At 37.0% G+C, this 15196-nt stretch overlaps 1 protein-coding gene across 2 annotated transcripts in view; it reads right to left on the reverse strand.

The window, feature by feature from the left end:
• COL28A1 (collagen type XXVIII alpha 1 chain) overlaps window positions 1-15196 on the reverse strand; it is a 173063-nt gene that overhangs the window by 86061 nt on the left and 71806 nt on the right. For both annotated transcript variants that reach the window (XM_014854385.3, XM_014854386.3), the window contains 5 exons: window positions 13615-13683; window positions 12452-12520; window positions 4780-4851; window positions 3965-4033; window positions 1369-1440 (listed from right to left, as the gene is read on the reverse strand). In XM_014854385.3, the coding sequence (XP_014709871.2) occupies window positions 1369-1440; window positions 3965-4033; window positions 4780-4851; window positions 12452-12520; window positions 13615-13683 (351 nt within the window). The remainder of the gene's footprint in view (window positions 1-1368; window positions 1441-3964; window positions 4034-4779; window positions 4852-12451; window positions 12521-13614; window positions 13684-15196) is intronic.

Below are 15196 nucleotides of genomic sequence, written 5' to 3' on the forward strand. Positions count from 1 at the left end.
TGGTTAAGTTCACGCACTCTGCTTTGGTGGCCCGGAGTTCACCAGTTTGGATCCTGGGCATGGACTGTGCACCGTTTGTCAGGCCATGCTGTGGCAGGCGTCCCACATATAAAGTTGAGGAAGATGGGCACAGATGTTAGCTCAGGACCAATCTTCCTCAGCAAAGAAAGGATGATTGGCAGCGGATGTTAGCTCAGGGCTAATCTTCCTCAAAAATAATAATAATAATAAAATGAACATCCCTGAATAAAATTTTTTAAAAAAAGAATCACTCATTAATACTAATACAACACGTTTCTCATATAATGGCTTTTCTCATCATGTGCTCCTTGAACCACCTGCAGCAGAGGGCACTTATTTAAGAAATAAAGATTCCTGGGACCCACCTACCAACTAAATCCAGATCTCTGGGCATGGTGCCGAGAACTACGAATTCATGACAAGCTCCCTGGGTGATCCTGACGGACACTGAAGTTTAAGAATCACTGGGCCACAGTGGATGCTTTGTTTTGTACCTTCTATTATGTTACTAGTACCGTTTTTTTCTTTTTAGTTGTTTTTTTAATAGTCTGGTCCTTGAACATACTCCTTGTCTCTTTCTTAAAATTAGCATCTTCCTAGAGGCCTGAACTCCCTTAGGCTTGCCATTTCTGTTTCCTGACACATCCAAATAACCTCAATAGTCTCTCTTGCTAAGTCAGGACACATATCTGAGTGCTTGTCTCACAGTCTCCTTCAGTTCTTTCCTCAGCACCCTGTCTTGGGAAGTTTATCAGGACATACATCCCCTACTTTCCATTTCACAGTATTGATATTTTTCTCTTTGAAGAATTCCAGGTATTGAACGCTTTCTACGTGCCAGGAACTGTGCTAAGTGCTTTGTTAACTCTTGTAGCCCCCACAACAACCCTGTGAGATAGATGCTATTATTACTTTCTTTGATGATTGAAGCGACTGGCCCAGAAAGGTTCCAGGTGGAACAGGATGGGAATGCCGCTCTCCCGCCTTCTGAAGCCCCGCTCTGCACCATCCCTGCACTGCGGGACTTTTCTGTTGTCCAGAAAAACAAGGTGATAGAGAATTTGTATCTCCCATGGTCCTAACTTTATCCCAATTCTGAGTATTTGGTTGTTATTAGAGAGATAAATAAATACTCCAATGAAGATTACGTAACTATGCAATCTCTTTATTCCATTTTATTACAGTCCAGAATAGGATATATTCTAAAGTCTTTTTCATTTAGTGGTTTTGTTTTGTACTTGTTGAGAAGGAAACAGGGAATCAAATTTGCAGTAGAAATCTAATATTCTATTAAACCAGTCACAGTTCCAATCTCCCAGAGCATAAATGAGAATATAAGACACACACCTTTGGCCCTTCGGGCCCCGGAAATCCTCTTTGTCCTTGATTTCCTTTGCTCCCTTTCTTTCCTTCATCACCCTGACAAAATAATTATAAAAACATAGTTCTTGACTTAACAAACCCTCTTTAATCTTAAAACAACCATATCAGGGCCAGATTCTCAACCAACACCAATTTTAAAGCGATGTGCCCCAAGCCCAGCTCACTTGTGCAGGGTTCGTCGATGTGCTTGACAGGTTGGATGACTTCTGAGCTGTTCAGTCTTCACCATTTATTCAATATGATTTAATATTTTTCAAAATCTAAGTTCCGTATCTTTCTTTGGGGACTTTTATTTGAATTTACAGTTCTTTTGCACCCTTGGTCTATCAAAAGATGATTCTGAGACATTCAGACATTCAGAAAAGAGAGCTATCTATGCTTTTCATACTGTTCTTCAGCTTTCTTGCTATTTCAGTTTAACATAAAATGAGATGTTTTTCAAATCCAGCCCATTTCATCCTCAGTGGGGAGCCTAGTTCTTTCTCCCAAAGGAGACCAATATTTCTACTGGTAGAAACGGGTGTGAGCATTAACTTGCGGCAGAACTAGAAACTGCCTACTGGCTGTTCTCCAGCCTAGTTGGGTACACCAATGCTCCCCCAAAAGACTTTTGTTAGCTTCAACCAGAAGCCTCAGAGCATTACAAAACTATCCTTAAACTAGGGGTCAACAGCAAGGCACCCTATCCAAGTGTATGCCCAGCTCAGCAAAAGAATAACTCCTGGGGGTTTGCAGGGGAGGCCACTTAAACATTTATCACATAAGTGATTAGACCATGGTTTTCAAACCTTAGCTTGTATCAGAATCACCCAGATGGCTTATTAGCCCACAGATTGCTGGGCCCCACATCCAGAGTTTCTGATTTAGTAGGTCTGCATTGGGACCCAAGAATTTGCATTTCTGCCTGTTCCCGGGTGATTTTGATGCTGCTGGTCCAAGGACCACACCTTGAAAACCACTGGACTATACCAAGGTCATCAGCAATGCAGACACTCCACCAAGAAGAAGAAGTGACCTCTTGTAGAATCTACAGAGAGGTGATTAGTTCCCCACAGTCCATATTAATGGAGAGAAGTGACCCAGGTAATAAAAAACAGTTGAATGTCCAAATATCAGTTATTGTATCACTATCATTTGCCAATAGAGACAAAAATCTAACCATAACTATTTATTGTCTTCCATTCTCCACCGAATTTAACTTATTGACCTATATCCCCCCAGAAGACAACAGCAGGAACCCAACTAAATGTAACAAAGTGCCAGCACTGAACCATAGCATGCCTGGGCTATGTAATATATTGCTACCACTCTTCTTCAACAGCCTTCCATAAGCCACAAATCACCTCAAAGCTACTAATCCACTGGCCTCTCTTTCCCATGTACATTCTCCTTGCTCTGTTGGTGGCATTTGACACCACCCATTGCCTTCCTCTTGAAACTCTTGTTCCTTGGTTTCCCTAATACAGTAACTCTTCTGCTCACCTCTGTGCTGCTCTGAACCTTCTTTCTCCAGCTACTGCACACCATGGGATTCAAATCTCAACTCTCTTTCTCAGATATATATTTTTCTCAGGTATATATATTTCTCATTCTTATAGCTTCAACTATTAACTCCAAGAGTCTATTTTCCAAAAGTATATTCTAGAAAACATTAGTTCTCCTGAATATTAATAGGCAAGAATTTCCAACAGTATTTCTGCATGTTAAAAAAGGTCTTCTCTGTCCATATTCCTCCCCTCCCCCTCAAAAAAGGGATCTCCTAGTCTGGTAAGTCAAAAATAAAATTTTTTTTAATTTTATAAATATATTTAAATTTCAAATTCTCACATCTAAGGGTAAGGGCTCAATTTTATCCAATATTTCCACAAGACATACTCCTTAAGCTATCAATTTCTATTTTAGTACAATTATAAGTAGAACAGTAATAAGTATACAGATTTATTTTTACTTTACTCATATACAATTCTTCAGAATCTTTATATGGGCATTGGTGACTCTTTCTAAAAACTGCAGGAACACCTGGCACCTTAGAGGCTGTAGCTTGTGTCACTAATGGTATTATTGATGAATTTGGAGATTCCTTATCTTGACATATACAGATGTTATTCAACGTGTATTTCTGCAATGTATAAAATAAATTTATGCCAAGTTGTAAAAGTGAAACTGCCATTTACCAGGTGATTTTTTTTTTTTTTTTTTTACTGTGTGGCATTCTATAAATATGTGAAGAAAATTTATGGACTTTCAAGTCTCAAGGATGTATCTCAAGGCTTCTTTTCCTTTCCTATGGGTTTTTAGAATGTCAGTCTGGCCATTATTGAGAAAACATGTGTTGAACTCTTCCTATAAGCTGAGTCTTACGATAGATCTAAGGAAAATAAAAATGAATAATACATACTTGCTGTCTTCCAAAAGCTCTCAAGCTAGTATCCATAATTTCAAGCCAGAAGTAAATACATTTGACACAGCAAGAATAACAATCAAATTTCTCCTAAGTTGGCTCTTTAATATCAGGACCAGGACACAGGCAGTCTGCTCCCCCACACCGTCAATTCCGTACCTTGGGGCCAGGTTGTCCTTTTCCAGGCAGTCCTTCTGGGCCTCTTGTTCCTGGAAGCCCTGCTTCCCCCTAGAGGAAATGACACTGATGTCTTTGCTGACCCTCCGTATACAGTTTGTCCGAGCCCACCTTGTCTTCTTTCACGGCCAGTGTACTCTCTGCTGAGACCCTCCAAAACAGACCAGACCTTCACTCCAGTCTCCAAATTAATTTGGAAGTTTACCAACTTGAATAAATTAATATCAAACTCCTGTTTAGCTCAGAGCAGCTGAAATATCATGAAAAAGTCCAACTTCTCAGCCAATTTCTAAAGCAATAAGCTCACTTTCCTTTGGCTCTTCGTTCACATTTGGTGGGTTTTAAAAAAAAGAAGACCTTCAGCCTTTCCATCTGCTGTTTTTCACCACTTATATTGAAAAACGAGCATTTCAAATGTCAACTCAAAATACTTCAGGAAATCTTTATACTGGCCTTACTTCCTGAATGCATTTACAGACTCTCCTTTTGGAGGAAAGAAAAAGTGTTTTTCTCTAAGTTTAAATTAAAGTGCTTTCTAGGAATCCTAAGGGACTAGGTCACTGGAGGATGCCAGGCTAAAATGTCAGAGAGAAGGCAGAGGGTGTAAGACACTACTCCACTGCCTTTGAGGTGCTCTTTCTATCTGAAGGAAGTGAAAAAGGAAATTTAGAGTTGTGGAATATTTTTTAAAAAAGACTAGGTTTGCCCTGGATGGTTTAATTTGAGCTCCTGCAGGACCAAGATATCAGTGTGGTTCAATAGTTTTTAATCCAGTAATATGAGAAACGTAGTGTTACCTTCTTCCCTGCAGCCCCATCTTCTCCTGGTACTCCTGGGTGTCCTGGAAGCCCTATTGAGCCTGGCTCCCCCTGGTGGATGAGCAAAGATTTTATTTCCCAGAAGTTCATATTTATCATGCACCTCCATTTTGAGGCACTTGCAATTGGATATATCTTATAATGTCTGAGTAAAGCCTCTGAGTGGAGAAATCTGAATAGAGATTAACAGTCATTAAACTATTTGACCTTGGAAAGTTATTTAACCTCTCTTGTTCTCAGTTTTGAATTATGTTGTTTGTTATATGTTGACTTGTGACCCCAAAAAAGATATGATGAAGTCATGACCTTTGGTACCTCTGAATGGGACCTCACTTGGAAATAGGGTCTTTGCAGATGTAACCAAGTTAAGATGAGATCACTAGGGTGGGCCCTAATCCAAAATGACTGTTGTCCTTATAAGAGGAGGAAAACACCATGTGACAACAGACACAGAGGGAGAACACCATGTGATGACAGAGGCAAAGATTGGAGTGATGCAGCTGTGAGCCAGAAATGCCAAGGATCGATGGCCTCCACCAGAAGCCAAGAAGAGGGAAGAAAGAATTCTTCCCTACAGGTTTTGGAGGAAGCATGGCCCGGCAGACACCTTGATTTTTGACTTCTAGCCTCTAGAACTATGAGACAATAAATTTCTGTTGTGTTAAGCCACACAGTTAGTGGCACTTTGTTACAGCAAGCCTAAGAAACTAATATAAAGGTGAAATGAAAAACTCTAGGCCCAGCATCACTTCCAACTCTAATATTCAATAATTATACTTGCTTTCCAGTTGATTTGTGATTAAGAATAAGTCCTTTAAAATGTTCAGAGAAAATACATGCTACATTCGGAGAATATAAAAGTGTCCTTACTGCACTTATTAAGAGCAAAAAATATTAAATATCATTGAAAGTCATTTCAACTAAACTCAACTGAAAAAATTAGTGAAAATAAAAAGCACAGTAAACCTAAAAATGAGTAGAAGGATATGATAAAGACAAGAGCAGAAAATAATAAACTTGAAAATAAAAAGGAAGAGGAGTAACAAAATTAAAAGGTAATACTTTAAAAAAACTAATAAAATAAACAAACCTCTAGCAAGAATGAGTAATATTAAAAAAAGAAAAGGCACAAATAAACAGTATTAGGAATTAAAAGGAAATATGACTTTATACATACTAAAGATTTTTAAAAATCATAGAAAATTTTTGTGACAGTTTGAAACAGATATATTGGAAAACATTAATAAATAGATAATCTTCAAGAAAAATATAAATTACATAAATTACATAAGAAGGAATGGACAAGCTAAGTAAACCAATTTATTTATTCAGTTAAGTAAATGGAATCAGTAATTGCAAGTCTCTAACTTCCGTTCCCTCCCAGATCACAGTCTTAGTTGGTTTTACAGTCAAATCTTCCCAAATTTTTAAACCTTTGAGGCACAGATATAAATTGTTCTGAAAAATAGGAAAAAGAGGAAAGTCTACCCAATTTGTTTTATGAGGTTAATAAAACCTTGATTAAAAATCACACAATAACAAGTAAACTAAATTATAGAACTAGCTCCCTATGAAAATAGATGTAACATAAGTTTCCAATAAAATTGGAGGCACTAGATTTAATTTCTTGCCTGACAACTAAAAAAACCAGACAAAATATGTGAAACAATGTCTCTCAAGACGTTAGACACCAAATAATGAAGGACAATAATCCCTGAGAAAGGGGAAACGAATTAGATGAATGCTGTAACTTCCTCTGTTTACTGCCTGGGGAAAGTCTCCAGGCTTTGGTGCAGGGAGAGAGAACCCAAAGAAAGTTCAGAAGTCTCCCTAACTTCAAGAGACAAAGGTAGGAGTCTAAGTAAGCCAAAGCATCAAAAATTCACAGAATAGATTACTAGAGATGAAAGAGTTACACAGAGAACTATGAAGATCTGTTGAGCATCCCCCTTGAGCATTCAGATGAATACTGTACAGCACAGTGTGAAGAAACTACCCGAGGCTAGGAAAAAAACCAACTTAAAGGATAAACCTCAAAATTCTTAGGGCACAGATTAGAATTCTAATAAGGGTCTTGCCTCAGTAGTGGGGAAAAACTAACCCTAGACGAAATGCTGCTCTTATCCTATCTAATAAAATTTAAAAGCAAAACCAAAAGGCTCAACCTGTTTTTGAGTAATTTAACAGTATCCAAGAACAAAGCTCAAAAATATTTATGGGAATACAAAAATATCCAGCACCAAAAAAGGAAAAATTCACAATGTTTGGCATCCAATAAAAAATTATCAAGCATTCAAAAAAGCTAGAAAATCTAACACAGAAAATGATGCAGGCAATAGAATTAGTAGATAAGAACCTTAAAGCAGTTATTATACTGCATTCCATATATTCAAGAAACTAGAGGAAAGTTGCCACATATTAAATAAAAATATGAAAGATATAGAAAGACACAAATTGAACTTCTAGCATTGAAAATTGCAAAGAATGAGACAAAAAATATGCTGGATAGAATTTTTAAAATTCGATCTCACAGAAGAAAGGATTAGTGAACTGAAAGATATAACAATAAAAACTATCCAAAATGAAGCAAAGTTAGAAAAGAGACTGAAAAAGAATGAGCAGAGCATCAGTGAACTATGAGATAACTTCAAGCATCCAAATTTAAGTAAAATTGGAGTTCCCTGGCTGAAGGCAGAGGGTGGGAAATATTTCGAGAAATACTGGCCTAATATATTCCAAAACTGATGAAATCAATGACCCATAGATTCAAGAATATCAATGAACCCCAAGCACAAGAAATATGAAGAAAACTAAACTAGGGCACATTAATATCACTTGGCCCAAGACCAGTGATATAGGGAGAGTCTCAAAAGTAACCAGAGAAAAGAGACATGGTAGATAGAGACAAATGTATAGATGACAACAGATTTCTCATCAGAAACAATGCAAGTGAGAAGAGGGTGGAACAATGTTTAGAAAGTACTAAAAGAAAAAGGAAAAGTCATCAACCTAAAATTCCACACCCAGTGAAAATATAGACAAAGACTTTTTTTGGAAACCGATTTGGCAGTTTTTTTAAAAGTTAAACAGATACCTACCATATGACCCAGCTACTTCACTCCTAGGTATTTACCCAAGAAAAATAAAAACATATGTTCATATAAAGACATGTATATAAATGTTAATAATGGCTTTATCTATAATATCCAAAGCTGGAAACAACCAAAATGTCCATCAACAGGTGAACGGATAAACAAAGTATGGTATATCCATACAATGGAATACTGTTTAGCAAAAAAGAACAACCTATTCATACATGTTAAACATGGATCTCAAAATAATTTTGCTGAGTGAAATGCAAGCTAATTTATAATGACAGAAAGCAGATCGATGGCTACCAGATAACTGGAAAGCAGATCTATGGATCAGTAGAGATAGGAGAAGTTAGGGAGGGATGGAAGGATGGTATTACAAAGGAAGATATGACTTTCGGGAGTGATGTATCCTTTTATTATCATGGTTATGGTGAGAGTTTCAAGGATATATACATATGTCAAACTTATCAGATTTTATACTTTAACCATGTGCTTTTATTGTACATCAATCATGCAATAAATAGAACAAATAGAATTATTTTAAATGGATGCAGAAATCCTAAATAAAGATTAGTCATTGAATTATTATCATAAAAAATTATACATCATGATTAGTTGGATTTATCTCAAGAATGCCAAAATGGTTCAACGTCTAAAAACTCTGGAAATTAAATACACCATACTAACAGGTTAAAAGGGAAAAACAATGCATTATCTTAGTAGGTGCACAATCTGATAAAATCCAACGCTCGTTTATGATTAATAAGCAACTTTTGGTACAATCGAAACGGAAAGGAATTACCTTAACCTAATAGAAGGTATCTATCAAGAACCTACAGCAACGTCACACTTAAAAGTGAAATTTTAGAAGCACTTCCTTTGAAGTCACTTCTTTTAAACATTGCTCTGGAGAGCCTAGCAGCGTAAAAATGATAAAAAATGAATAAGAAAAAGAAGAACTAAAAGGAGATATGAAAAACTGTTTTTATTTTCAGACAATACGATTATGTACACAGGGAGTAAAAAAGCACAAGACTTTGCAAACAATTCAAAATAATATGAGATTTCCTAAGGTGGCTGGAGAATAAAGTCAATGTACCAAAACAAAACAAAATAACAAAGCAATACTTTTCCTACAGACCTTTAATAGCTAATCAGATGATGTAGAGAAAGAAACAATTCACAGTTACAAAAGTTTCTCCAAGGTACCTTTTAAACTAAAAAAGGGGAAGATCTTTAACGAGAAAATGACAAATATTTTCCTGGAAAATTAGAGAATTTTACCCTGTGATTTGAAAGACTCAATATTTAATCTGAAGAGTCAATGCAATCCCAGCAGGATACCCCAATGGGATATTTTGTTAAATTTGACAAGCCAATCCTCAAATGCATACGTTGGAATCAAGAATAACCAAGAAAGAAGAAGATGAGAGTATTTTCCCTACCAATGATAAAATTTATACACCTGTCATAATGAAGACAGAGAAGTAATAGCAGTGAGATATAAATAGATGCACGGGGTAGAATGGAGAGCTCGGGCACGGAGCCTCACAAATAGAGAACTTGCCATATGTCATAGGTGGTATTACAAATCAGTGTGGCAAAGATGGACTATTCAATAACTGATGCTAGGACATCTGGTTATCCATATAGGGAAAAAAAGAGATCCTTACATTGTCCCATACAGAAAAATAAATTCCAAGTGGATCAAAGACACGAATAAAAAAAGCAAAACACCAAAATTTTCAGAAGAAAATACGTAAAAATATTTTTATGACTTCAGAGTCAGGAAATGTTTTTAAATAATATTCAAAAAAACCCAAGACATAAAGGGATAGAAATATATCAAAATTTAAAATTTCTCTATACTGGAAGGTACTCTAAGTAAAGTGAAAAGGACAAGTCACAGTCTGGGAAAAGATATTTGCAACCCAAATAACAAACGGTTGATATCCAGATATATAAGAAATTATTCATTAATAAGAAAGGAACACTCAACCTTAACAAAATGAATATCTACAGAAATTTACCAAAGAGAAAAGCTGAAGGTCCATCAAGCACAAAAAAACTGTTCAGTTATCAGAGAGGAAAAAATAAAACAATGAGATACATTTTTACATACTTCTTATTGGCAAGAATGTAGAGAAAGGAGCATTGTCACCCATTGCTGGAAGGAAGGTAAACTGACACAACCACTTTACCCCCTGTCCATTTTGGACAGGATTTTCACAATATCAAAACTGAAAACTTGCATCTCCTGTGATCTTCCATTCCACTTATAGCTGCCTATCATCTACTAGTGAGAGGAACTTCTACTCTGACTAACACAGAAGGAAACTCAGAATCTTAATGGCAGCATTGTCGGCAAAGGTGAAAAGTGGGAAGCAATTTAAATGTCCATCAACAGGAAAATGGATAAATTTTGATTGAGCTATTTCCATACAATAGAGTACCATGAATAAATTAGAAGCATATAAAACTAATAAAACGTAAGGCTAAGTATAAATATATTGCAGTATGATCCACTATGTAAAGTTCGAGAACACAAAAAAATATATATAGTTTATGGATAAAAACATATGTGGGAATGGGCTGGCCCCGTGGCCGAGTGGTTAAGTTCGCGCACTCCGCAGCAAGCGGCCCAGTGTTTCGTTAGTTCGAATCCTGGGCACGGACATGGCACTGCTCATCAGACCATGCTGAGGCAGCGTCCCACATGCCACAACTAGAAGAACCCACAACGAAGAATACACAACTATGTACCGGGGGGCTTTGGGGAGAAAAAGGAAAAAATAAAATCTTTAAAAAAAAAAAAAATATGTGGGAAAATGATAAAACCTTTGAAAGAATGATAAACACCAAATTCATGATAATGATTATGTCTGGGGAGGGAAGGCGGGGCCATGAGATTGGAGAACACCAGCAGAGGCCTCCAGCTACGTCTGTAATGCTTCTTCTTAAAAAAAATGTCTAGAATGAATATGGCAAATGTTAACATTTGATAAACCTGAGTTGTGGAATATATGGGTGTTCTTTGTATTAGTCTCTACACTAGTATATTTAAAATATTTCATTTTTTACAGTGAGAGAAGCTTAAGATTACACATTTAGTTAGTGACAAAACTGGGATTTGAACTTAGGCAGTTGAACTGTCGAACCTTACTACTCTATATTGCCTCTCTGAGATTGGCATATATGTGACATAATATATATGCATATATATATATACACGGCACATATAGATACATATGTGTCATACTTAGCACATTGTGTGGCACATCAAAACTATCCAAGTGGCAGCTATTATCTAGCACTATCTTAGCACATTTTGCATCCCCTGTAATTATGTTTATGTATGTGTAATGTATATAATCTTCTTAGACACACATCTTACCTATTCTTCTAATAACCAAATATGTACGGGGAAGATGACAATGACAGTAGAACAATGATGGAGTTTAATGCTCAGCATGGCTTGCCAGATCCTTTATGCCTTCAGGATGAGTTATATAACTTGTGAATGGTGAAATAAGGATTCATTCATTTATTCAACAGCATTTATTGGGTACCTATCATGTCCCCCAAACTGGGGATTCAATAATAAACAAGAAAACAAGGTCCCCGCCCCAATAGAGAAGCACTGTCCAAAAGAAATATAAAGGTAGCTGTGTATGTCATTATAAATTTTCTAGCAGCCACATTTAAAGAGTTTAAAAAAACAGGTAAAAATAATTCTACCAAAATATTTTATTTACTCTAAGACATATGAAATATTTCAATATGTAATCAATGTACATGTGTATTAATGATCGAGTTTACATTCTTTAGTGTGTGCCAAGCTTTGTAATCTGGTGTGTATATTACATTTGTAGCACATCTCAGTTCATACTAGCCACACTTCAAGTGTTCAATAATCACATGTGGCTAGTGGCTCCAATATTGGGCAGTGGATTTCTAGAGGATAGAGTAAGATGAAAAGTAATTTAAAAAACATGCAAGTTGAGTAAGTGGTAAAAGCAAGGGAAACAAACAGTGTGCCGTGCTGAGGTATAAAGCAACTGGGTAACAGGAGTTGGGGGGACATACTTTAGATTCAGGGGATGAATTTCCGAGAAAGTAGCTTTTAAGCTAAAATCTGAAGGATGAACAGGAGCCAGCCACAAAACAAAAGAAGGGAAGTAACCTTCACTGAAATTCTACTATGCTGGTGCTTTATTATACATATATATACATATACATACATACGGTGTTTTATAATACAGTAGGAAATAATGTTCTTAAAGAATGACTCTGCCAAAAAAAGAGCCTTTGATGCTGATAAATAAATGCATAAAAACCAAACAAACAAACAGCAGGCATTACGATAAACTAAGATTTTGGTTCTTCTTAAATGGTAAGAGTTATACTGAGCATCAGACACTTTTCTGAGTAAATACTCTAGTCGAGTAAAATGACAGATGACACATGCATGATCTGCTTTGCATTGGATATAAATGAAACTTTACATAATATTACATAAATCGTCTAAATGATTCTGAGCAGCATAGTCAACTCACCTTTGGACCTTGGACTCCAATTCCCACTGGTCCTCTAGGACCTGGAGGTCCTGTCTGGCCTACTTCTCCCTAGTAAGGAAAGAGCATTTGAAGAATATTTGAGTTTAGGAGCAAAATAAACAAAATACATTCCTGCCTTTGATCTCCGAAGAGCTGTCTTATATCAGCAAAATAAGATAAAACTGAGTTTCATGTGCTCAATTTATATATATATGTGTGTATGTATATACATAAAATATTCAAATATAAATATATATATATTTCAGGAAAATATATATATTTGCCTAAAATACCTTCAGGTTGATAGGTTTTTATCAAATTTGGAATGTATAATGGTCTGGCTTAAAATACAGGCTATATAGCATGCTCAAAATTGATTTTAAGGAGCCCAGGAGGAGACCACCTGGGAAAGACAGGCAGCTATATTCCAGAACAACTAGTACTGACACATGAAAAGCCAAAGTGACTGCTGATCAAGAGCAATATCCTAACCAGAGAGAACAACCTGGGCTTTCAGTGATGGGCCCCAAATCAACAATCTCAAGGGCAGTAACTGTATTCTACTGAGACGCTTCTCACATGGGAATCTCTAAAGAGTGTTCTTGAAGGTGAGTACTCTCAGAGAAGTATTTATTTAACAATGATTAGCAACTGTTTGAAGCAACATTAATGATAGCTGGTTAAATAATGTGTCATGCCTCTCCCCAAGGGATAGATGGTAGTTCTAATTTAGGAGATAATTTGAATCCTAAGTTCATAGAAAATTTTTATTTGTTAGGTTATTTCTGACTCCATATCTTTAACTAAATGCTTCAATAGTTGGACCTTCTGTGGGAGCATTGGTGAGAATGAAAATTTGCCAACCCACAGGTAGCCTCTACTGATAGTACTGTACTGCTTGAATTGCCAGAATAGAGTCACATAGTAAAAGAAAGAAAGAAAACAATAAATTAAGGTTGTGTACATAAAAAATTCAAAGAGCATAAAGAATACATATTACATTTTCTAAACCATTAGGAATATCAGTAACATTTTGCATTAAGTAGAGATATCTGATTTTTAAGTTCATTTCATCTGCTGTCTTCTAAATGCACTGGCCACTGACCAGAAAACAGCAATTAGACTACAGATATATTAAACTCTGCTCTCATTTAGAAAGTTACCTTGGAACCAGGTGAACCTTGTCCTGGGGGCCCTTGAGGACCAGGTGGACCAATAGGACCTTGGATTCCCTTTAAAATAAAATTTAAAAAAATATTATTACTGAAATTAAGAAGAAATATGGATAAGAGTAGTTTCAAATCCTCTAAAGTGAGTTTAGTTCACATCCCATAATAGGTTACTCTTCCTCAGTTAATATTTGTTGAATGGGGTGGCAGAGGCTTCTAGTTGAACTATAATTTGCATCTCCCTTTCTTCCATAGTAAGAGAAATTTTAGCTGGCCCACGTGGCTGCCTAGAATAAAGACCACATTTCCCGTCCCTGTTGTAGCCAAGTGTTGCCATGTGGACTGGATTCTGGCCAATGGAATGTGAATGGAAGTGATGTGTATAATTTCCAGTTCATGCTAAAGGAAGAGGTATGTCTCGTCCTTCCCAACACCCCTTCCTCAGGGGCTGAAGTGAAGACTTAGTGGCTGTCTTGGATCACGTGGATGAGGAAAGCACTCTCAGAATGGCAGACTAATGAAATGAAAAAGCCTAAATCCCTGATGACCCTGAGAGGCAGAGTCATCACACCAGTTTGGAGTTTTAAATAAGAGAAATAAAATTCCATCTTGTTAACCAATTTCATGTCTCAGTCACACACAAGCAAAGCGATATCCTAGCTGTACCAATTGATACATATCAGAATACTAAAATGAAGGTTTGACCTAGGCTGCAAGAATGATAGCCTGCAGACACCAGATTGAAGAATGTTCAGGCACTGGACTCTCACTCACATTGTGGGTATAAAAAGGGAAGCAAGCCAGCAATTATAAAGCTCTTCTTTGGAGAAAGTAGTCTTATAAAGAATTTTCTTTGGAGAAAAAGGGAGGGGTTTAAGTTGCTTCTCTGTTTACCCTATTCTAGAAAAGGAACTTCAGTGAAACCACTTGGAGACCTTGATTTTTGTTTTGGAGACACAAGGGACCTGTGTCTGACTCACGCCTGAGAAAGCTAAAATGGATTGTGATAGCCAAGAGGGGCTGGGGTGGGACCAGCCTGTGATTCCAGAGTTTGTCAGTGCGAAGAACATGTCAGTTTTTCCTGTGGACCAGATGTACCCTACGTGTGAGACAGACTTGGCCTGGCACCATTCTGAATCCTGTCCAAGAGGACCTGGAAGAGTGATAGAACTCCAACAGAGAAAGTTGGCATAGAGTAAACCCCCAGGAAAGCAGAGGCCAACAGGAAGAAACAGCCAGAGGAAGAGCATCCTTCATCCGTGTCCTAGGAGGGGCAAACACAGGGGCCAGTGCAAGGAGCCCCATGAGGAAGAGTGTCAGCATCAAACACCTGCCATGCTCAGAGGACCCAAAGCCATCTGACAATAGATCAGCCAAGAAAGGATCTCCGAGGCCCCTCTTCTCCTCCCATCCTTGACATGGTCCGGGAGGAATGAGAAGCACATTCCCTCCCATAGACACCGGTTCTCCCTGCAGCTCATACCAGATGAATAAAGATTGAAAGGAAGATTAGTATATTGACTAGAATAAGACAGTTTTTATTATACAATTAAAACTGTAATTAGCAACTTAGAGT

This window comes from Equus asinus, chromosome 1 (assembly GCF_041296235.1).
Source record: "Equus asinus isolate D_3611 breed Donkey chromosome 1, EquAss-T2T_v2, whole genome shotgun sequence".
NCBI lineage: Eukaryota > Metazoa > Chordata > Mammalia > Perissodactyla > Equidae > Equus > Equus asinus.